At 38.0% G+C, this 25209-nt stretch overlaps 1 protein-coding gene across 3 annotated transcripts; it reads left to right on the top strand.

Annotated features, from left to right (window-relative positions):
• Window positions 1-1826: 1826 nt before the first annotated feature.
• On the top strand, window positions 1827-24543 carry LOC118348784 (phenylcoumaran benzylic ether reductase Betv6-like). 3 transcript variants are annotated; one of them, XM_035691279.1, is made up of 8 exons: window positions 1840-2117; window positions 2264-2398; window positions 3926-4163; window positions 5035-5238; window positions 5356-5504; window positions 6294-6301; window positions 9830-9831; window positions 24530-24543. In XM_035691279.1, exons 1-8 carry the CDS (start codon window positions 1929-1931, stop codon window positions 24535-24537), a joined length of 933 nt encoding a protein of 310 aa, XP_035547172.1. In that variant the 5' UTR covers window positions 1840-1928; the 3' UTR covers window positions 24538-24543. The 3 variants fall into 3 exon arrangements, with proteins under 3 accessions (XP_035547171.1, XP_035547172.1, XP_035547173.1); XM_035691278.1 differs by lacking the exons at window positions 6294-6301; window positions 9830-9831; window positions 24530-24543 and having other exon boundaries at window positions 1827-2117; window positions 5356-5709; XM_035691280.1 differs by lacking the exons at window positions 6294-6301; window positions 9830-9831; window positions 24530-24543 and having other exon boundaries at window positions 5062-5238; window positions 5356-5709.
• The last annotated feature ends 666 nt before the right edge of the window (window positions 24544-25209 follow it).

Here is a 25209-nt window from a genome sequence, read left to right as displayed (position 1 = left end):
CGTAAAAAGTTATGATCTCACCTTATTTCCACTGCCCATGTCTCGAGCACCAATCAAGTTGCTGACATTTTCACCAAAGCCTTGGGCCGTGAACGCTTTCAAATCTTGTCACACAAATTGGGCCTTCCGGACCTTCATGCTCCACCATGAGGGGGAGTATTATTGATCTTGAGGATCCCGTCTTTATTATATTTTATTGTATAATATCGTCTTTTATATTGACAGCTTTAGGAAACTATTTCCTTCCTTTTGTGTTTCATAGCATAAGGAATTTGAATTCCTCCTATGTATTATATAGGCCACTATACATCTATTATGAAAATATATCAAAAGTTTTCCTTCAATGGCATCTCCTCTGTTTTGCTTACTTCTTAACATGGATGATGGGACCAAGAAGTTTGAAGAGGAACCCAGATAGTGGGTTAATGGATGAGGAAGAGAAAGTTGTGTTTGACTACACATATAACATTAGGACTGTTCATCCAGGTTCCGGCCCAGGAACTCGGGTATATCTGGACCGAAATCTGGGCCGGAACCCAAATGAATCTGAATTTTTTAAAACCCAAATTCTGGTTCCGAGTTCAATCTGATTTTTTTTTTTAAATATTAGATTCACAAAAAAATATAGTTGTATCTTTATTTCATTTATGGGAGGTTGGGCCCGTTGGAAAATGTAATTTTTTTTCAAATTACTCACGAGTATACATGACCCTGAGTAGGTTAAAGCTTTTTATAACTTGTAAGAAAAGTAGAAAGCTGGTATGAGAAGACAAAGACCCCTAAGAGTGTCTTGTAAACCCTCTTTACTTTCCCACACTGCAAAGATGGCTATGGCAGAACGAAAATGTATTGCTTTGTGTATACTTTGTGCGGTTCTCAAGAAAAAGATTCTCAGGTAATTTCCATTCTTTTGTTTCAGTATAGGAAATTATATGCTTACGATTACGATGGTTAAAGAACAATGTAACTTTTAATCTATTGAAGTTGTCGTTGATACCATAATTCGAATATAAATTCAATATACATCATCTAATATGTTAACAACTTAATTAGGTAATTTGATATAGTAAAGTTGCAAAAGTACTAATTTCTTCAAAAAAATAGAACTACACATATTAATTATTCTAAAGAAATTGAATATTTTGTAGTCTAATGAATCATATATTGAGAATTTTTGTTTTTTTTCACTAAAAATTAAGTTTTGTACAAACAAAAGAAATATTGATGATATAGAGCAAAGTACAACACAAGGCATGCAGTTCCGATCGAAGTGGTAGACCAATTTAGCTGTACGTGAACACATACTATTGATATTAAGGTGGAGAAAAAGGCTGGATGCACGATTTGCAATTAAATAAATGCTACGAGGGGCCACTGGCCAGGTCGATGGTGGCGATTGGCTTTTCTCTTCTACGGCCACATTATAATATATATCTTGTTTTTCACACCGAACACAGTTCAAATCACGTTTAAAAACGTTGTTTTGTGTTCACTAAACAATCGCGTTTATGAGTATTGTTTACTAAAATAAACGAAGATATCAATCTTCTTTTCAATTCTTTTTATATTATAATACTAAGAAAAATATTTAACCATAAATAGATCTCATAAAAATAAATTTACAACGTGACGATGTTGTTTGAAATAGTACGTTAAATTGTAAATTATTTATTTATATTATAAAATAAATCTAACATATCATATGAAATCATGTCAATTAATAAATTTATTTTTATTATAAAAATAAAAATAATACAATTTGGTCTCCACCCATGCAGAACCCCGAGCTTATCTATAAATATTTCCTCCCCACAGCTTCATAAATCATGATAAGAGGCCTTCCACCTTTTCCCCTACCAAATTTCCACGGCCACTTCCTAGACTACTGTTGGAAATTTCTCTTAATTTCTTCGAAAACTTTGGTATAGATGGCTATGAAAAGCAGGATTTTGATCATCGGAGGCACCGGTTACATCGGAAAATTCATCGTCGAAGCGAGCACAAAGGCTGGCCATCCCACCTATGCTTTGGTCAGAGAGAGCACACTCTCCGATCCCAATCCTTCAAAGCGAGAACTCGTCGAGAAATTCAACGACTTAGGGGTCACTTTGCTCCATGTACGTACATGCTCTACATTACATTTATATTTTAATTTCATCCTATTAATTTTTTCTTAAAATCGATAAAATAAAATAAAAATAAAATGAGAGTGTAATATACAATATGGGTATTCCCGTGAATCTGTGATCCTATGATTTTGCAGGGAGATCTCTATGACCATGAGAGTTTGGTAAAGGCAATGAAGCAGGTGGATGTAGTGATATCAACGGTAGGGCCACCTCAATTTGCAGATCAGATTAAGATCGTTGCTGCCATTAAAGAAGCTGGTAACATTAAGGTTGGCAATTATAATATTGTTTTGTTGTCATCTTCTCTTTTAATTAATTGAACATATTGGCTTAGAGAAATATTATTCATCCGTGATTTTGTTATTTTTTATAATTTTTTTTATTATTTTGAAATAAAAATTATCATTACTCATTTGTTAAATATTTTTAAATTTTTCGCGCTACAAAAAAATAAGCATTTGTAACGGATTATTTGCGATTTTCACAGACTTATTTTGATAAGAAATAATTATTTTCACTGAAAATAACTGGTCACAAATTAATAATTTTCTTATAGCGGAACTGTTGGAGCAATAATTGGAACAGATCTAAATTTAGTATTGTAATTTGAGTAATAATATATGTATAATTTTTTATATAATCATATTTTAAAATGAGAGTATTTATATAATCTTATGTCTTTCATTGTATGTATATCATTAATTTTCTTGTAATATTTATTACTACAGTTATCGATTTTTTGGACAGTTCAATTAATACTTTAAGGTCAATTTTATGTATGTCTCTCTTTCATTTAAAACTTTCAAATTCCGAAAAAAATAACATTTTATATCCATTTTTATAAACGTTAAAGTGGAAGATTCCGACAAAAATGAAAGGAAGATTTTCCATATAAAGAGAATAGAATATGGGAATATGGGAGCCCCACCACACGACTGAAAAGAAATTATGGAAGCCGGAGCCCCACCACGTCGACTCAAGAAATCTCGTTTGTTTTTATACATAAGATAAAATAAAATCAGATAAATTAAAATTAAAAAATTAAATTAAATATTATTTTTATTTTTAAATGTAAAAAATTTATTTTATGTTATATTAAAAATTAAAAAAATTATAATAATTAAATAAGATAAGGTATTTTTTAAAAACAAACTAGGCGTGGTAGCTGTGATTAAACACTCGCAAAAATATTTCTCCATGAATTAGGATTGATATCCGTAATCCAATACATGACTAGCATGGTGCACCAGCTCCTACTTCGTTTTGTTCTACTTTTTGTTAAAAGAGTAATGATATATGATACAGTACTTGTGAAGTCATGTGTAAGTGTTGCACAGTTATTTTGAAAAAGAGTGTGATTAATTATTAAAAATTATTTTTTTCATGTAGATTCTATATTTACTTACTGTTTTTTAAAAAGCTTATGCGACGCTTATACACTCCATGCTTGCAAATATAATTTCTCTTGTTAAAATATATATATATATATATATATATATATTGAAAAATGCTATATGTACTTACAATTTTTACTTAGGTTAGAATGCATGTTGATGTGTCAACAACTGATATGCTAAAAATTCTAAAATTTAAAATTTAAAATTTGAATTTAAAAATAAAACTAATAAAATATATATATCTTGTACATAAAATTGTAAATAAAATTATAAGTACATATATGTAGCACTGCTCGTAAATATTTATCTTCTGATGAATAATATGTACTTAGGCCACCTTTGATATATTATATATTCATTCAGAGATTCATATGCAAAAATGACTTGTTATATATTCAGAAGTTCTTCCCATCAGAATTTGGGAACGATGTGGATCGTGTGCATGCTGTTGGGCCGGCGAAGAAAGCATTTGCAACGAAGGCGGAAATCCGCCGCGCAGTGGAGGCAGAAGGCATCCCCTACACTTATGTGGTAAACAACTTCTTCGCTGGCTATTTTATACCTATATTGGCACAGCCTGAAGTTACTGCTCCTCCCATGGACAAAGTCTACATCTATGGAGATGGAAATACCCAAGGTAATTAGTGAACTTAATTTGCAATAATATTTAGGTCTCTTTTGATTACGCAATTCAGATGAGATGATATAAGATATTTTATTAAAAGTTGAATAAAATATTATTAAAAAATATTTTTTAATATTATTTTTATTTGATAATTTAAAAAAGTTGAATTGTTTATTATATTTTATGGAGGAATTTGAGAAAATTGTAATGATGAGATAAGATGAGATGTGATAGTTTTGTATATCCAAATCGAGCCTTTGGTTCTCATGTAAAATGTGAGAACAAAGGTAATTTTCTCCATTTCAACCGAATTAATTAATATATATATATATATATATATATAGTATCTATTATGAAGTAAAATATAGGGCATTTTGATCATTTTACTGACCAATATAAGGTGAAATGACTAAAATATCCCCTAAAATATCACATATTTTACACTACCAAACATGAAATTGAAATTTTATTCCCTTTTTATCTAAAAGGTATGAGTTGAGAGTACCTGTTTGGTTTTACAGATGATCTCAATTCATCTTCACTCATCACAACATCCAAATACCGTTTAAATATAAATACTTTTTAATTTTAAATTCTTAATTTTCAATTTTTTTTATCTAATCATTACTTAGTTATAACAATTTTCTCAAACTTTCAAACAAAATATAAAAATAAAAATAAAAATCAACTTTTTAAATTTTAAAATAAAAATAATATTAATTAAACTAATTAACAATATTTTAACTTTATAATATTTTTATCCAAACCAGGCGTAGCTAAATGTTACGCCTAAATGTGTCCAGTTGTAGATAATGGTATAATCCATTTAATTACTGGTTGATTTTTTTAAAATAAAATAAAATAATTATTATCATGCATGCAGCTATTTTTAACAAGGAAGATGACATAGGAACCTATACGATTAGAGCAGTGGATGACCCAAGAACACTGAACAAGATTCTCTACCTCAAGCCTCCTAAAAACTTTTACTCATTCAATGAGCTTGTTGCCCTTTGGGAACACAAGATTGGCAAAACTCTTGAGAAAACCTATGTTCCAGAAGACAAGATTTTGAAGGACATACAAGGTACGTAATTACTTGAAAAAAAAACCTTTCCTGGATTTCAAGGATACCACTGCTGCACTGCAGAATGTTTTGATCATGATCATAAGCTAATTGTATAATGTTTTGTGATGCTTACAGAGTCCCCATTTCCGATCAGTAAGATATTATCAATCAACCACTCAATCTTTGTAAAGGGAGATCAGACCAACTTTGAGATTGAGCCATCTTTTGGCGTGGAGGCTTCTGAGCTATACCCAGATGTCAAATACACCACTGTGGATGAATACATCACTCAAATGTTCGCATGAATGATGCTATATAAGTACTTTGTTCTCTTTGTTTTTCTTCTTTATTTCTTCTTCTTTTACTCTTTTATTAGCAATAAGTTCAATGAACAAAGATGATGATCTAGTATGAGTAGTTATGCATATTTCTTGTTGTATCATCTTCTCTCTCTGTAGTTCTTGTTGTCAAACATTATTGCATTCCATATTTGGCTAATTTAGAATTTTTATTTGAGCTCTATGATCTAAAGTGAGAAGAATAAACACATCAAATGAGTCGACACTAAGTATTTATAGTTGGTGTTTCAAAGATTTACACGATTTTGAGGATGCAAAAAGAAGGTTTCTATTTGATGAAGTCAGATTTGAGAAACCCGATGTTTTTCATTTCAAATTTTGGTTACGCAATTCAGATGAGATAAGAGAAAATATTTTGTTGATAATTGAATAAAATATTGTTATAATATTATTTTTATTTTAGAATTTGAAAAAGTTAAATTGTTTATTATATTTTGTATAAGAGTTTGAAAAAATTATAATAATTATATGAGATAAGATGAGATGAGATAATTTGATTTACTCCTTTTTTATATATATATATATATATATATATATATATATGCTTTTTAAAAAATTTCCAATCGAGTCCTTCATATCTAACTCCTATCAAATGTTCAAATGGCTAGGGTTGCTGGACTGGCCCATCCATCCTCACCAACCTAGTATTGGAGTGGCCAATCAGCCCACCGTTCGGGATCAGGCATGCTAGGGGCGAGTAGGGTACCCGCCCACCTGGACCAGTATATAAAGAAAACCCAATTTTTCTCTCTCAACCCATACATTTTTTTCATCCACCTCTCTCTCATCCCTCTCTCTAATTCAACCAACTTTTCTTCTTCTCTTTTGTTTAGAGTGTAACCAGTTCAGTTTGATCCAATTTTAGATAAAATTTAGGACTGAACCAGTATGTATCAATTTTGTATTTTCAAGAATCGATTCCGTACTAATTTTCCCTTAAACCGGTATTTCCGATTTTAACGGTTCCGGTCCGGTTTTTCGATTTTAATATACTATATACTATATTATATAATATATATATAATAGTATATTATAGTATATAAAACTATAGTGATATATTATAATATATAATATATAATGATATAGTATTAGTATAATTATTAATACAATAGACTATAGTTATATAAGATTTTAAAATATAATATTATATTAATTAATAATTTATCATTTAATACAAGATTATTTTATATATAATTATATATTACATATAAAAATTATATACAATATAAAAAATTATAATATATATATGAACTGGTCTAGTTCGGTCCAATCCGGTTTTATAAAAAGAAAAATGAGAACCGGACCGATTTTGACCGGTTTTAATGAAAATAAAACTGGTAGCAAACCGAACCAAACTCAGTACCGGTTCACCGGCTTTTTCTTACACCCCAACTTCTTCTTACCATCTTCTCCATCCCCTCCTCTTTTTCTTGATCTTATTTTATTATTCTCCATGACTGGGTTTGCTCATGGGTTGGTTTGGATGATCAGCATTCAAAAACAAACATTTTTCTATTTCAAATTTTCAAAATTTTTATTTAATCATTATAATTTTTTTAAATTTTCAAACAAAACACAAAAAATAATTCAATTTTTTCAAATCTCAAAACAAAAATAATTTTATAAAATTATAATATAACAATATTTTAACATTATAATATTTTTACTTAACTTTTTATCTTTCGTTTCTCAAAATTTCATAAAACATCTTATCTCAAATCATCTCAACATCTCATAAGAGGCCTTTTTTTTTCACGCATATTCTTTGTATATTTTGTTGGATCTATGTTTATTTTTTCTAGATCTATATATTGTGGTGTGGATCTGTGGGTTCTAGGTTTGGATCCGTTGATTTTTAGGTTTATGCAACTAGGCCTTAGAATTTCTTCCTCTCCTCTGCAAATCTTAGCAATCAGCATTCTTCTCTCGATAAACACTTTGTATCTCTTCCAATCTCCTCCTTGAGGCATATGGATATATCTAAAACTAGATTTTCGATAACATGTTATTGATACCCTGGCCTCAAGGTCTATGAAAGAGACTTTTTTCTCTTTGCCTATTGTATTTCCTTGCCTTTTGCCTCTCTTCAATTTCAAACTTGTTCTCTCCTTTCTTAGTCAAATGTTTAGTATCCGTAAGTCTTGATCGCTAGACTCCCCTCAATTCAAATTTTGTTGTCTTTGTTGACCATGGTTGCCTCTGAACACAAACCTTTTGTTAGGTGTCGTTTTGTCATTGTGCCTTCTCCTCTAGTATTCCCTTCTAAAAGGCAATCATGGATGATAGTGCTATATACTTTGGATTATTCTATTAGAGATAATATCAAATCAACAATATGATAGAAATATAAAATATAATAGAAATTGAGATGATGAATAAAATGAGGAAGATAGACTTTGAAGGTTACATCTTTCTTATTCTCAATTGTGGTTGAATATAAAACATTGGTCCCTAGTTATCAGAAAGTTTTATGGAGATGAGATTGTTAAGACGTGTTTCACACCACTACCGACGAACTCACTCAATCTACACCAAAAGAAGCATGAGGGCTCGGTGGGTAGAACACCTCACATGCCTAAGTGTTTGTGATGGTCAAGTATGAATTCAAAAGGGTCGTAAAGAGTTACCTCGAATCACTAGTTGGTGTCCATTATTTAGGCACTTGCTCAACCTATAAGGATAGTGAAACTGCATGATTTACTCCGATGATCTTAGAAGTGATGAGTATCACATTCTGGATGTCAATAAATTAATAAGGATATATTGTTATAAGGGAATATCTCATATATCTATCCTTACTAAGAAGGCTCGAGATCCCCTCAACGGTTATTTCCTTAAAAGGACTTTAATATCCTGGAGGCATATTTTCAGGGCTAAACTTCATGGCCCTCCTTACTTCTTGTTCATTGGGCTTATAGTACTTGGCTCTTGGGCCCTGGCGAGATGGATTAGGCCCAACCGGATTGGTGAAATATCTATCCATCTAGTTACCCCTTGAATTCTTATTGTACGAGTACAGTAAGAATTTACTTTTCTACCCCACATCACTTCAGTCACCTGTGTTCATCGTTTGCGGTGGTACACATTTCCATGCCTGGGGTAACGTGTGATATCTTGGCTCCCATGTCTCTTCATGCAACGGGGATTGTGGGATTTGTCCCTGACATTTCAATAGAAAAAGAAGAATCAATGGAACTGAGAAATCTCACCACACCAAACAATGTGGTTGGCCATGTATATTTAAAGAATGAGTTGTACAATTTACAAGTAAATAGCTGAGAGTTAAGGGTTGTACAAGGAAATAGAAAAATACAAAAGGAAGGATCAGATTAACAACAAATCACTATGGATATTGCTGTGACAGAAATCATGGGATTGTGGCAGCTGTGTCTTGATCTTTAGCATTTGAATTTTGAATAATCTTATCATCCCCCCTCAAATTGTGAATGGTGGTTAGGCACAATTTGTCTCGTAACAGCTCTAGGGCAACCCGAGATTGAGGTTTGGTGAAGACATCAACTATCTGGGAGTGAGTTGAGACATGTTGAGTAACTAGCAGACCAAGTGAGACCCTTTCACAGACATAGTGATAATCTAGTTCAATATGTTTGCTTTGAGCGTGAAAAACTGGATTCACAGTCATGAATAAAGAACTCAAATTATCACAAAACAAGGTAGGAGCACAGTCAAGAGGAATATCCAAGTTACGAAGAAGGAAAGTTAACCATGTTAACTTTGCAGTTGCTTTTGCCAGAGCTCTGTATTTTGCTTCAAAGCTTGATCTTGATACAGTTGATTGCTTTTCTGCACGCTAAGAAATTCTATTACCACTGAGATAGGTATAATATCCAGTGGTGGAGTGACGAGTTAAGGGACAACCTGCCCAATCCGCATCGGAGAAGGCATTAAATCAAAAGTGCTAGAGGATTGAATATAGAGGCCGAGGTCGACAATCCCTTGATGTACCGTAGAATGCAATGAACCATGGTGAAATGATTATCAGTTAGTGCTTGCATGATCTAAGCCACATAATTTACATTGTAAGAAATGTCGGGCCGAGTCAGCATGAGGTATTGTAGAGCTCCAACCAAGGATCGATAATGGCGAGGATCCTTGTAAAGGGAAGAGGGGGAATAAGGTTTATTTTTGTTGCACATGGGAGTGTTGATTGGCTTGGCTTCATGCATGGAATCTCTTTCCAACAAGTTAATCTTATACTTTGCTTGGTGAAGAAAAAGACCACGAGAAAGATGTGAGACCTGTACACCCAGAAAATAATGGAGCTTGCCAAGATCTTTCATGAAAAATTCAGTACGTAGAGTTGCCGTGAAAGTTTGAATTAAAGAAACACTTGAGCCCGTAAGAATTATGTCATCTACATCTACATAAAGAAGTAACACCAAGATACCTTGCTCAGATTTTTTGATAAAGAGACTTGGGTCAACTGAGCTGCATTGGAAACCTGTTGCAAGAAGAAAAGTGTTGAACCTGTCAAACCACGCCCTTGGGGCTTGTTTTAGGCCATAGATGGCTTTGTTCAACAAGCATACATGGTTGGAAAAATTCGGATATTCAAATCCTGGAGGTTGCTCCATATAAACACGCTCATTGAGGAAATGTGAAAAAATGCATTCGTCGCGTCGAGTTGTCGAATGCTACATCCTTGAACCATGGCAATAGAGAGAATGTGTTTATGAAAAATGTATACCGTCAATTTGAAGATATCCCTTGGCCACAAAGTGTGGCTTCAGGCGATCCAACGTACCATCTTCTTTGAACTTTGTCTTAATCACCCAGAGAGAGCCAACGACATGCATGGGATCTTGATGTGGAACTAATATCCAGGTTTTGAGATAAGGCAGCAAGCTCATCCTCCATAGCCTTCTTCCATCCAGGGTGAGACAATGCGGCATGAATTGTGCGAGGTTCTTGAGGAATGGAATCATAAGAATGAAGTAAAGCATACTTTGGATTCGGTTTTCGAATTCCAGCCTAAGCCCGAGTACGCATGTGATGGAAGATTGTTGAAGGCACGGGGCTTACTTAAGTTGTGACGCCCGCAAATTCCGCTTGGGATCGGACGGACATTTGAAGCGTCGAGACATGCAACACAAGGTTACCTGCCCCCGTTCATGACATGTAAGATGCAATATTCCTAACATGCATCTAGCATTATGCAATATTCGCAGCGGATAATTTTTCTTTTTAGCAATACTATGCACCAAACCGAAATATCCCAAATACTTAAAACATACTTCATACATAATGACATACTAAATAACTGAGATCACAATATTAATCCATATGGTTGTGATCAAAAGAGTGATGGAGATTGAACTCTGCAAATACAAGTAGTAATCTGAGGTAACTACTGTATTAACACCTACATCGCATCGTCGCTTAGTCGACCATTTCCAGTTGGTCGATTCCCGATTCTCCTTCAGATCCTGTAACAAAATCTACCATTCGGGGGGAATGGTAGTTGGGACTACCACAGTGAGATTTGATTACAAATCAAAGCAAGTTAACAGAAAACTTCCACACAGGTTAATGATGCATGCATGGCAGTAAAAGCATGAATGCATAATCAAATCGTAAGTAATCATAGCATAACTTGACATACAACATAACATAACTGGCATAACTTAAACTGAAACTGAAGCTTAGCATGAACGTGACTTGAAACATAACATGGACTTGAAACATAACATGAACATGAACATGCATAATTTGAACATGAACTTGAGCATGACATAACATAAATGTGAACTTGGAACATAACGTAAACGTGAACATAACATAACATGAACTTGGAACATATTCTTGTCTTATGGGATTACCATGATTGCGTGAACGTAAACTTGAACATAACATAACGTGAAACATGACTTGAACGTGAAATGCATGAACTTGGAATCTTATTCAATAGACTTAATCATTAAAGTGACCAAATGGGTGCTACACAGATCCCCTTGAGCCGTGTGTCCCTACCGATTACCGCATCACATCACAGGTTTCTATACCAGCTGTGAGTGCGTTAATACGTACTCCACAGTTATTGTGGCCCCACGTATTCTACGTGTCACAATTGTTGTGTCTCACGTAGTGTATATGCTCCACAGTTGTTGTGGCCCCATGACTTATTTGTTTGTGCCACACTTACTGTGGACACATGTAACATAATGTGTGGCACCATCGGCATTAGTGTCTGGCGCACTCCGGTGACCAGCTAATTAGGTCTCATTCATAACCTGTTGACTGTACTTCTTCAACCTAGGGAATTTCACACCTATTTAGACACTCTAGTGTGAACAAAGGAGTTCCACTAGAATATTACCCCATCCTAGCGCTTAGGGTCGTGATTGACATGAATAACTTAACTGGCATATATGACATTTCGTAACGTAACGTAACATGAACGTAACATAAAAGACAGAAGTCTTGACGTAGCATAACGTGACATGAACTAAGATGAAAGACATGACATACTTCGAGACATAAATGTAACAGAGAACATTTCATAACATGGCATACATGTAACATGCAACATTTCGTAACATGGCAAACCATATAACAGACAACATTTCTTAACATAGCGTAATATGTGACAGTGAATATTACGTGGCATGAAATATATGTAACAGATGGCATACTTAACTTAACATGACATACTTGCAATGTATAGAAATACGTGACGGAATATCTTGTGTAACAGATGAATAAATCATGACAGAATAAATTCTGTGTAACAGATAAATATGTAATGACTTGACATGGCACATATGTTAACATGAATACATACACTTTAGTTCCCTCACTTATCACTCATACACATTAAATTGATAGTAAGTTAAAAGCTAACTTACCTCGATCTTCGTGCTTCGAGACAAAAGTCAAGTGTGATCACGAGAAACTGAAAGTAGTGATTTCTAAAAATGAGAACTTAATCACTAACAATTATGAATATGGAGAAATATCAACTTAGAGTAAAATTACAATTTTACCCTCTACATGTGGAAAAATGACCATTTTACCCCTAACTTAAGGATTTTGCATCCTAACTCAAAAAATCACCAAAATTTACATACCTTATGTAAATTTTGTCCTAAAATCAAATATTAATTCAGAAAAATTTAAAAATAAATACAACTATTAAAACTCTATAGGGCCGAAACTTACAAAGGCTATTTCCTTTTATTTTTGTTGTAATTCTTTCAAATCTCAAAACTCATGATTAAACTAAAATTTTTTTTCTACTATACTCATAACATATTCCTAAGAATAATCATGTTTTTAATCATGAACAAAAGTCATCAAAATCACTAAAACCATACTTGAACTTTTTGGTTTCTCTTCTAAGTTCAAAACAGATTTTTGTTTCTAACTTGTTTTGATCAACCTCTTGATCTATGACTTATAAAGAAGTGATCTTCAAACTAAAACATCACATGGTTCAAAAAGGTGTCCTAAAATAGATCCAAGCTTCAAACTCAAGATCACATGGGTAAACATCAACCAAAACATAAATTTAGCCAAGAACATCATCACTTTGCCCTAACCGAATATCTCCTTCCATAAAATTTCATATGTTCGAAACTAACATCAAATATCTTCAAAATAACATTCTAACATGTATATAAGATGCTTAGGATCTTCCAATAAAATATCAAAGCCATTGGAATAAGATTAAACCATAAAAGATTTAAACTTTCTCAAAACAGAAACTGTTTTTCCTCTTCCAGTTTCTAAGTTTCTAGACCTAAGAAAATATTTCACAAAAACTTTTAATCATGCAACAAATCCTCAACCAATAATCATATACACATGTTAACAGTACTCCATAAAAATTTCGGACCAAGATCTATTCATTAGCTTGGTCAAAACTCCAAAATATAACACACTCTCCAGTTTATCGCCCAGAATGACCTTTCTGGGGTCTAAACAACTTTTTACCAATCAAATGATCTCCAAATGAAACAAATAAGATATCCACGTAAACTAGACTCCAAAAGAAACAACTTTCATGAAGGAAACGTTGCGAGGAAACACTTACAAAAGCTTCGAAACAGGCATTCAAAAGAGGTACGAAAAACTGTCCGAGAGTGTCTTTTGTGTTCTATGAAGGAAAAGTGTAAAGGAGAGTTGCTTTTTCGTGGGAAGTGGACTGAAGAGCTTCTTACACAAGCTATGTAAAGTGATAGGACTGAAGGAATGGTTGAGTGTTGGCCTTTTCTTCTCATAAAAATCAGACCAAGATCTTTTCTTAAGGTGGAGTGTAAGAGTGAATGAGTGAGGTGGCCCTTTAGCTATGTCTTTCAAGAACCTTCTAGGCTCTTCTTGTACAGATCTGGCCAGCCAAGTGGGGGTACAAAACTTAGCCATGAAGCAATCCTATGGTGACCAAATTCGTGGGCCTTAAAGGGCCTAAACCGAATGGGCCTAAAATTTGGGGTTTAAAGAGGGTTTGGGTTGCTATCAAGCCCAAATCCAATATCACTTGGCCCAATCAATTTTTCAAGGTTAACAAGGTTGAATAATGATGTTCTAACACAAATTTGAAGGATTAATAGCATGTGGAAGTGATTTAATCAAGTGATTAAACACAATGCTAGAAATCGGATTAGAAAATGTTTAGAGGCCAACTTTAGGGTTTTGGGGAAACCGTTTAGGGTTTTGATTTCAACCATGCTTTTGGGCTTTCGATTGGATTCCCACCATTTAGAATTTCACTAGGATTGAAAACCTCTTTGATCTGGCACAATTTGGTTGAGCAGATGAAACAAAGTTTTGCTTAAGCGACATGATCTCACACCTTGATTCCTTCAAATCCAACAAACGTTCCTTATGGTGCCAAGTGTCTAAAATTATTCACTAAGTGTGGCTAAGATCTTGCCAAGTGTCCAAATAAAACTTCTCTAATCCAATTTGGACATTCCACACTGTGATTTCGAAACACTGCAATTGGTGCGCTTACCGAGGTTACTATTCACTTCGAAAAAGTGAATCATAAACTTAGTACTAAAAATTCCTAAATATTCATATTAACCTATAGTGAAAATCTTTTACCGAAATTTAACCTCGAAGTGTCCCTAAAAATAATTTCACAATTTCCAACAGACGTTTCGTCCGAAATTATGAAAATAGGATATTGTGCCATAAAATCCTAAATAATCTACTGAGTGTAATGGCGTAGACCATAATGCATTCTGACACTTCTAACCACCTCAAACAAATAAAACTCATATTTCTAGCAGCATAGTGAGTGATAACACTGACTATGTTGACAGACTAAAACCTATGCAATAGGTCGATTCGTAAAAACTTATGGGATTTTCACGAGATTCCTAAAGTCAATAGAAATTCCGCCAATGAATTTCTAGCGGGCTGTTACATAAGTCCTTGGTTTCATGAGCATTGTAGGTAGAGACAATGTAAATTGGAGAAGAGTTTATAGGTGACGATTCTTGCAGCGAATCAGAAAGGACAATGGGTTGCCATAAAGGTAAATCAATCATGGGTGCATCAGTGTTGGTTATTGGAGGTGAGCTTGAACTAGCTGTATCGACAGGTGATGGTGATATAGCATTGATCCATTCCTTGAAGGTGGTGACCATGGGCTCAGAAGAGCTGACCTTGTGCATATCCGAAACTTTGAATGGAAAAACAGATTCATCAAACACCACATGGTGAGAGATAAAAACTCAACCTATTGGAGGGAAAAGACACCGGTTCCCTTTGTGCCTATCACTGTAGCCCATGAAAACACAAGGTAGAGATTTATTATCAAATTTACAACCTTTATTGTACCATAAGGAAAACAGCGTGAACCAAAGGTGCACAGGGAGCCTTTCAACTGTCTCGTTTTGCTCAGGAGTATATGGACAAGAAATGTGATGAATAATCCCAGATTTTTGAAGATGATTGGTAAAAGAGTGATTAACAAATTCACCTCCCCCATCGGCTTGGATTATCTTAATATGGCTATAAAATTGACATAGAACATATTTCTCGAATAAGAGGAACTGAGAGAAAAAATCAGACTTCATCTTTAAAGGAATTAACCAAATAAATTTGGTGAAGTCATCGACAATAGCTGAAATAACGATATTTATTCACTGAAGTAATTGGGGCAAGTCCCCCTTAATCTACATGAGTCTTATCAAAGGGTGTAGTAGTCTTAGAAGACGAACTAGAAAAAGGAAGTTTAGACAATTTTCCTAATTGATAACTTTCACAAAATTGAGTTGCTTTATTGGAAATAACTTGAATTAATCCAGACTGACGGAGATGTGCAACCACAACAGCTTGAGGATGGCCGAGGCTACTATGCCATACGTCTTAAGGGACAACTCGAAATCTAGTGGAGAAAAGAGCTACTGGAGATGCACGAACAGAATATAGATTACCATGTTTGATGCCCCTCATCAGCACCAGACTTCTTACTCGGTCCTTTACCATTAAGCCACTGTTAGTGAATTCACAATTTATTGGATAATCAGAAGTAAGTTCATTTCTAACTCAGGAACTAAAAGCACATCACGCAAAACAATCTGAGTGTCACTGGATCCAATGGAAGTATCTCCCACATGGGTTATACGTAAAAATTCTCCATTGCTAATAAGAACATGATCAAAACCAGTGTATGGATGAACATTGGTTAAGTTACCTTCATGAGAAGCCATGTGTGCGGAGGCACCTGTGTCGGACGTTCATTCCTCATGACTGGTTTTAGTATGAGGATTAAGAGCCGACAAGGCTTAAGGTAGATTGTCTGGTTGGATGGAATGATTGAATTAGTGCCAACAGTGAATAGCGACATGCCCACGCTTGCCACAGATCTGACAAGTGGTGTCTCTCCATTTGTCTCACGAGGGGTTGAGTTTCCAGAGTTGTTGAGATTTCGAGGCTTAGAAGTAGACTAGTTGGCCGGTGCAAAACCTTTTCCCATGGAAGAGGATTGGTATTTCTTCCTCCTTTGTTAGAGGACCTGAAGAGTTAGCCTACCTAAAGAATGCAGTGTAGGGAGCTGGCTCAAGAGTGTGGAAATTTATGCAAGTCTCGTATCTCTAGAGTAGAGGAGCAACTTCACCATACGTTGGCATTGGAGGCTTGAGCATTGAGGTGGTAAAAAGCTCATAGCGTGCTCCAAGTCCTGTGAGCTAAGAAAACACTTTGGTTTTGTCACTTACCCCAGGGCCAATGGCAACTAGACTTTCACAAATGCTCTTGAATTTGCAAATGTAGTCATTGAGAGAAGTTTCTGGTTCCTTTTTCAAGTATGTAAGTTGCTGAGTGAGTTGGAATTCTCTTGAGATGACTGTGTGTAGGCTTCTTTGAGGGTTGACCAGACTTGAGCAGAGGTTTCTAGGCTAATCTCGAGACCAAGCGTCTCTTTTGTAAGAGTCCCAACAATCCTTCCATGAAGGAGACGATCTGCAGTCTTCCAATGTTGGTATTCTGGATTTGCTATGGGTGCAGCGGTAGAGCCTTCTACTGCTAGAAGTATTGCAGGTGGTTGAGGCATTTCACCAAGAAGGTAGGTAACGAGATCCTGGCTTTCGGCTAAGGCGAGAACTTGTTCACGCCATAGAGAGTAGTTTTTGGTTTGAGTCGTAGTGTGACAAATTGCCAACATTGATAGATGCGGAAGACATGTTTGGATGCTCTAGTACCAAGTAGAAAAAGAAGAATCAATGGAATTGAGAAATCTCACCACACCAGACAACGTGGTATGTCATGTATATTTAAAGAATGAGTTGTCCAATTTACAAGAACAGCCGAGAGTTAAGGGTTGTACAAGGAAACAAAAAAATACAAAAGGAAGGACTAGATTAAGCAGGACAAAGGTTGTCCTAAGTGTAGGAGGTTGTCGCATAATAATTAGAAATAAAATTCCTAAATAGTCTCATTGGGGAAAGTTGTTTAAAATTAAACTCGTGTAAACTGGTGAAAATATTCACAAAGTGAAAATAAAAGTGGTGCAATGGAAATAAAAAGAGCACTAGTCGTGGACTAGATTCAATATTTTTGGATTTTTGAGTGTTGCAAGGAAGAGTAAAGGACCAAGATACAAAGCAGTAAACTAATAACTAAACTAAACTCACTGAAATTAATTAACCAAGAAGCAACTTAATAGACTAATTTAATTAAGAGCACATTAAACATTAAATCTGGAACTAGTTAAATCCCATATTATAAAGCATGCTAACTAATCAAACATTAACCAACTAATGAAGCAAAATAGATTAAATCTAAGTTACCTCCCTACTAACCAACAAAAATTTCCAAACTAATTGCAAGACTCAAAATTAACAACTAAATCTAACAAATTGAAATTAAACAATCAAGAAACCAACTAAACTAAGCAATCTTAATTAACTAAAATTTAATTAGTAAAACCTAAATTAATTAAGCCCTAATTAAACCTTAATCAATCTAATGTCTAATGGAACTAAGAGATTAACAAAACTAAGCCAAGAACTAAGATAGATTAGGAATAATTGATGTAATACGAGCTGAAAATTGAAAAGCCCCAAAGTCATGATTCTAGGGTTCATCCTTGTATTCAAATCACAAAATTCACAAAATCATTCCATAACCATTGTAATACCTATCTAATGGAAGTTTAAAAGAGCAAAAAAAAAAAAAAATTAACATCAAGTTAAACAAGCAGGAAATAAAATGCCCAAACTGAATGGTTCTATGCCAAAGATCTCAAAAATCCACCATAAAATTTAAGCTAAAACTAAATAAAAAACTAGGGAATAGAGAGCAAGCTAGATGGCTGGAGATGGAGGTGGAAGGTAGTGGAGGGAGGCTGGGCAGTGGCAGTTGGACCCCTAGAGGTTCTTCAAGCTGCATGCATTCGTCCCCTGCGTATTTCTTTTTTTCTATTCCCCAACAGCCTTGTGTCTTCGCGTGTTGCCTAGCATCTTCCTAGCTTGCGTTTTTGGCCTATCTCAACAAATAGAAAAAAGAAGAAAAAAAATTAAATGGAGGAATAAAATATTAAAGATGTGTTGTGCACGTGAAGAAATATTGTCCAATTAATCACAAGTTATAAAATTAAGTATAAACCATACTATTAACTAATTTAAGCCACAACTCGGATTTATGCCTCTTAACCATTTATCCATCTAAAAACAATTATAATTTTATGAAATAATTGAAATATATTTATTCTAAATGTATAAAATATACAATAATTCAGCTCAATCACTTGCCACTCTCCTACTAGGAACCATCTAATAGACAATGTCCTCCTATTTAAACCCCAAGTCGTAGCTTTTATCAATTCTTTCATATTGCTCCCTACTCGTTCTTTCCCTTTCTTTGAAAACCACTTGCTTTTCTTTCTCTAATCTTTCCTTTTGTTGCTAATGGCGCCCAAGAACACCTCCAATTTTTCATCTTGAGGCTCGCATTTGTCACATCCCGAAGGGTCTCCTCGAAACCCTGAGGACTCTAGCAAGAACAACCCTCAATCTTTTGAGGGGTACAATTGGTCTACAGCCACCACCTCGTTGGACCTAGACACAGTGAGGAGTTCCTACGAAGTGCCTGACTCCATCGTCTTGGAAGTACCAAGAGCTCACCATGGTGCCATCAACTCGGAGGGATATGTTAAGAAGGTCACGTTGTATCCTTCTATGTTTTCGAACAGACTGTGACTCCCATCTTGTTGTCCCGTTCGGGATGTTTTGGATCATCTTGCATTGCCCCCTTCACAGCTCCATCCTAATGCATGGAGGATTCTCTTGTCATGTTGCATTGTTTGGTACATTGTCCTGGGAGCCGAGGATAAGGAGTACCCTGGCCTAATTGCCAAGGAGTTTTTTATACCCACACGATACAGTGCCATGATGGCAGCTTGTGTAGTTTTTGTTCCCGTACCAAATACCGGGTAACCCACTTGGAACCCCGATTGTCTTGTGTTAAGGATTGGTTTAAAAGGTTCTTTTTTGTGTTGGGTCATGGTTGGGAATTTCCTACCCGCAAGGCCGCCCGTCAAGAGTTTTCCGTTTGTGCCGTGTGGGGGGGGCGAGGGGGTTGTTCTAGTCGACAAAGAGTTTTCCCTTAATCTGCCCGACTGGTAGCAGGCTCGCCTAAAGAAAGTCTTCTCCTGTGTCGAGGGACACCAGAAGGAGGTTTGCAATTATAGTTTTTTAACTAGAGTCAACATCAACTAGTTCATGGTGATGCCAGAAAGATCACCGGTTAGTGGCCACAACTTCTAGCACTCTAGTGGGGGAAGGGGAAAAAACCTTGTACTGAGGGCAAGGTGGTTCATGTGCCAATGGGAGTTATCAGTAGCTCAGGATCCAAGCGGGTAGTTCCCTTTCCATTTGTCATCATCAGGGGCTAGTGGATTGATTCAGCATGAACCACCTAGCCCGGACAGGGAGTTCAATTTTGCAACAGCGATGGGTTTTTACTGTCCTTCACCCAGTCTGCTCCGTTGCCCTCATTGGTTTTGCACTCTACCCCACAAGGTGATCAGGGGCTAGCTGATGCCTCTAGTTGGGATGAGGAAGAACTTGAGATGGCCATTTTGTCAGCCTTCCTCAAACCTGTTTCAAGGGGTTCTCACGAACCTGTTCTTGGTGTGCCCTACGATGATGTTGCAAAGGTGCTTGATTCCCTGGATGATGATGCCAGGGCATGCACAACCACCTTCGAGGTACTCCTTGACCCAGCTATGGACGCATCACTCGGTGGTGTTGATGGTAGTGCCTGCACTTCTCGCTCTATTCCCTCCACAATTTCTGGTCGTGAGAAGCCGACTCTTCCCTTTGTCCCTAGGGGTTTGTCCCAAAATATTCCCTTGGTCGTGGATCTGATAAGGATAGGGTCTTGATATGTTCCTCCCTCTTTAGCAGTTCGTATGAGCCAGAGGTTGCTTCGCCGGTGGTAATGGAGGAAACCATGCCATCAACTCCTCCCATGGGTGATGCAAAAGATCTGGGTGAGCAGATGACGGATATGCCTGGGGACTTGGATCTTCCACCCCGAATTCCTTTTCCCTTTCCTTCCTGCCAACATGGGCAACTAAAAAGCTTGAGTCTGGCCTCTCCGAGAGGAAGGCGTGGCTCCTTAGATTGCCCACAGATCCTCCGGATCTCACCCTTTCAAGTCCTGTCCTTCTAGGTCATGTTCGAGCATTAATAACACTAAGGCTAAGTATGTTTGCAATACAGCAGACAAGCTTAAAAGATTCCTGACCTCGATAAGCTTCTTACTGCTCTTCTTTGGTCTAGTTTCTTTTATCATCCCTCTATTAATCGACTTTCATTGGTACGTAAGAGAGTTGACTCATTGTTTGCCTACATTGTTGATGGGAGGGCCGAGCTAGAACAAGAGGTACGAGTGTTGTGGTCTTTCGCAATTCAAGCCCACTAAGAGGTCATCAAGGTGAGGGTTAAGAGGAATAAGGCAAAGGCTGCCTTTGCCCACGTGGATGCTTACTCCAGCTCACTAGAGAGGAATGTCTCTACTTTTCATGAGGATGCAGCCTACCTTCAAAGTGATATGACGAAAGTGAAACAGGAGATAGCCCATTGCTACCTCAAGGCCAAGTTGTTGGAGGAAGAGAGGGACAATGGTCAGCATCAGTTGGCCCGCTTGGAGGCGGAGCTAGAGGAGACCAAGAAGCACTGTTGGGTATATGTGGCTAAGTTGGACCAAGCGGAGAGAGCTTGTGCAACTTAGCCTTTTGGGTGTAATGGAGAGTCTTAAGACTCAGCATGAGGTTGCTCAAAGGGTGAAATTGAGTGTCTCGAGACTCAGCATGAGGTTGCTCATAGGGGGTTGAAGAGGATGGAGGAGAAATATGTGAAGCCAAGTGACTCCTGGAAGTACTTTGCAATAATGTTAATAGAGTTCCTCTCATACATGTTTTTTTCTCTCTTCTTGGGTTCTTTCTTTCTTTTCTTTGCTTTTAGCTTTTCATTCCCACGCTTTGGGAAGTGCACTGGGAGAGGAGTGTTAAGTGTTGGGTCAGATTGGCGCTGATTCCACTCTTCGTTACAGCAGAGGTTGGGGTAAGTTGCCGGGCAACCGAGGGGTTGGATCAACTCTCCGTCACGGGGGGGACAAGATGGCCTTAAGGGACATCTCGCCCTTTACCTCCCACGAGAAGGTAAGTTTCTGGTCCAGTCACCTATTGACGTTCACGTGGAAGGTAAGTGTCGGGTAGCTGAGGGCTGGCTGAAGAGGTAACTCATGAAGAGGTAAGTGTTGGACAACTGAGCAGCCAATCTACTTTTCGCCGTGATGGGGGCGCGATAAGTTGTCAGGCAACTGAGAAGCTGGACCCGTTCTTCATGTGAGGGAGGTTGGGCTGCATGCCCACCATTTAACCATCACGGGCAGCTTGGGATTGGACCAGCTCCCGCCCGTTGATATCACGGGGAAGGTAAGTGTTGGGTCAGGCTGGTGCTGATCCCACTCTTCGTCATGACGGATGTCGGGGTAAGTTGTCAGGCAGCCGATGGCTGGACCAACTCTTAGTCGCAGGAGGGACGAGATGGCCTTAAGGCGCATCTCGCCCTTTACCTCCCTAGGGGAGATAAGTTACCAGGCAGTTTGGGATTGCACCCGCTCCTGCCTTTTGAGGCTCATGAGGAAAGTAAATGTCGGGCAGCCATGGGCTGGCCCGCTCTCCACCGTGAGAGGGATAAAGTAGTCTTAGGCGTACCTCACCCCTTTGATGCCTCACAAGGAGGTAAGTAGTCATCGATGGAGATTTCGTTGATGGAGATCACTTTGATGGAGATTACGTTGATGTAGATTACGTTGTTGAAGTAAGGAGTCGAGATATGTGAGATGTATTTTATCCCTGAAAAGTCACATTTTCATTAATATAATTTACACAATCAACATGGAAATATAAATTATAAGTCATCAAGTTCTTTCGCCACAAAACTTCCATAGATGCTCGACGTCCTATGGGAGTGGACCATGTGCATCCCGCCATCCCTTGGTTTTAGTTCCTGCATGTAACACTCCCATGTCAGGACCTATTTTCCTTGAATTTCTCCCACCCCCTAAGAGGGCGGGAACTTCATCTTCAAGTGGTAGGTCGATGTTACTGCCCCTAGACTACTGAGAGTGGGTCTATCGATTATGGCATTGTATGTTAAAGGAACCTTTACCACCAGGAAGTTGACCATGACAAAGGCTATTGAGGGGTGCTGCCCGCCAAGACGGACAATGTGATTGTTCCAACCGGCTGGACCATATGCTTGGAGAAACCCTTTGGTGGCATCGGGGCTGGTTGGAGTCAGGTGGCAGGTGGCATCTACCCCCATTCGGGTAAAGGATTCCTAGAATAGGATGTCTGCAGAATGATCGCTCTCTATGAGGATCCTCTTAGTGGTGAGGTTGGCGACCAGTATAGTCACTACTAGGGCGTCGTTGTGCAGATAAAGGACACCCACCTCCTCATCCTCTCCAAAGGAAATGATGGGGACCAGTTCATTTCTCCCATACTTGGTGGGGTGGCACTTTGCCGAATACACTTCTATGTATCTCGCTCACTTGGCCTGCGCCTTCCGACTGGATGAGGTTGTGCCCCTGCTAGCGAATCCTCTTGTTATGGTTATAATTTTCCCCAAGGGCGTCCCTTCTTGGTGTGGCATGCGGGGGCAATCGTGCTGGGGTCCCTACGCTGCTGCCCTTTGCCTCAGGCTTCTTTCCTTCCTTGGCCTTCTGACTCTCTCCAGACTTCTTTCTCGAGATCTCCTTCTCTACTCCCTCTTTGGCCCTTGGCAGGAGGGTATCTTAGCCTCAACTGCCCAGTCTTTTCTCTTCCCTCTTTCAAGGAAAGGCAGTCTTCACTGTTATAAGTGTTGGATTGATGGTAGGTGTAATAATGGCGGCTAGGGCTCTTGTAATTGCCTTTTTTGGTTGGTTGGCGGTCATCTTTCTGGATGGTGAGCGTCGCCAGGTCAAATCGAAGCCCAGTGCCTTCATTGGGCTTCTTCTCTCCTGTTGTTGCATGGCCCTTTCTTTGGCTTCTCGCGAGCCTTGCCTCTGGTCAGTGCTTTCCCTTTCTGTTCTACGTGTTCCGGTTCTTTCCTCCTTGGCTCGATTAAGGCCCAAAGTGTGTCCTCAATATTAATAAAGCTGTCGGCTTGATTCATGAATTCTTGCACCGTGGAGGGAGTTCTCAATGCCAATTCTACCATGAACTGGGATTGCGGCCTCACTTCTCCTAAAAGGATTGCCAAAGTTATCTTCTCGTTCTGGTCGTCCGTAGTCATTCATTCTTTGTTGAACCTGGATAGGTCTTCAAACTTTTGTCTTCCCCCTGCTTGATGGTGAGGAGGTACATCGTGGGGAGTCTTATTCTCCGACTCACCATAAATTGTGTGAGGAACATGCATACTAGCTCCCCAAAGTTGTCTATGGACCCGGGTGCCAATGACACAAACCATACTCTCACCGACCCCCTCAAAGTCTATGGGAAAGCTCTGTAGGCCATTTCTCTCGGGAAACTATGTAGGTTTCTAGGTTTCTGAAGGTTTCTAGGTGTTCAAGGGGGTCTCTAGCCACATCATACATGTCCATGAGGGGAACCCGGAACTTTGTTGGTAGGGGCATAGACATCACCTCCTCAGTGTAGGGTAGGCCCTTACTGGTAAGCAATTGGTCTACTGACGACGATGTGCCCATCTTTCTCGCCATTTCTTCGTATTTCCCTTTAAGGTCATAGCTTATCCTGCATGTTTTATCTTTCTTCCTTCACGTCACCTCCTCTTACGTTTCTGGATCCTACGTGCTTGCTGTTACTTGGTTTTGCTTCATTTTCTGGCTCGTTGGTGGCTACTCTGAGCGTCTCGTTCTCTTTTGAGAGGGTCTTCACCTCAGTAGTTAGCTTTCCTTCTAGTTGTTCCATTGTGGTGAGCCTCACTTCCATGTTTTTGACATCACTTCTTCTTGTCCCCGAGTTGTTTGAGAACGGGTTGTCGCATGTATACGATGGACACGTGAAGTCTATAGAGGTCCCATAGACGACACCATTTTTAACCTAGTGTTTCTTAGGCCTTTGGGCTGGGTTCCAGCAACTTGGGTCTTGAGTCTTTCTTTGGCTCCATTGAGAAAACACGAAGAATTAGGCGGTCTTAGTGGAGGCCAGGGAGTCTCCGATGCTAAAGTTAATATATCTTCTTAGTAGTTCGCGCATGAGCTTAGTGAAATCAGATAGAGTTCTTCGTACTTGAGGGTTGGCTTTTATACTAGGTTTCTGAGTGGGGATGAATCACGCCTGGCTTCGGGGAATCCATGTCACTTCAACTGTTTGCTTAGTCAGAGTTCTTTAATGCGGCGTGGCTTCTGGAGCGGTGTCATTAATGTGGTGCACAGTCTAGGGAGTGGCGCCATCAATGCTGTGTGGCTCTCAGACTCACTTTTCCCTGCAGACGCTCCATGTTAAGCCATTCCATGCCTGCTATCCGGAGATCAAGTGTTCTCCATATTTTCCACCCACCTGCCTACACAGGTTCCCGAGGGTAGGGTGTCATCGGGGTGTCAGGGCGGCAAGTCACATCTGCCCCTGCCGTCCGAGTTTCTTATGCGTGGGTTGCTTCGTGGGTGGGTTTTGCTCGTGGGCCGACTACTCTGCAAAGAC

This window comes from Juglans regia, chromosome 6 (assembly GCF_001411555.2).
Source record: "Juglans regia cultivar Chandler chromosome 6, Walnut 2.0, whole genome shotgun sequence".
NCBI classification, from domain to species: Eukaryota; Viridiplantae; Streptophyta; class Magnoliopsida; order Fagales; family Juglandaceae; genus Juglans; species Juglans regia.
The sequence above is the reverse complement of the archived record's forward strand: the minus strand, read 5'-3'. Positions and strand labels throughout refer to the sequence as shown.

What these genes read in the sequence shown, in the direction of transcription:
- LOC118348784 (XM_035691278.1), top strand. Translation starts at nt 1,929, where the DNA reads ATGGCTATGAAAAGCAGGATTTTGATCATCGGAGGCACCGGTTACATC. An exon ending in AAGAAGCTGGTAACATTAAG is followed by an intron (nt 2,399 to 3,925) that starts GTTGGCAATTAT and finishes TTATATATTCAG; the next exon opens with AAGTTCTTCCCATCAGAATT. An exon ending in TGGAGATGGAAATACCCAAG is followed by an intron (nt 4,164 to 5,034) that starts GTAATTAGTGAA and finishes TCATGCATGCAG; the next exon opens with CTATTTTTAACAAGGAAGAT.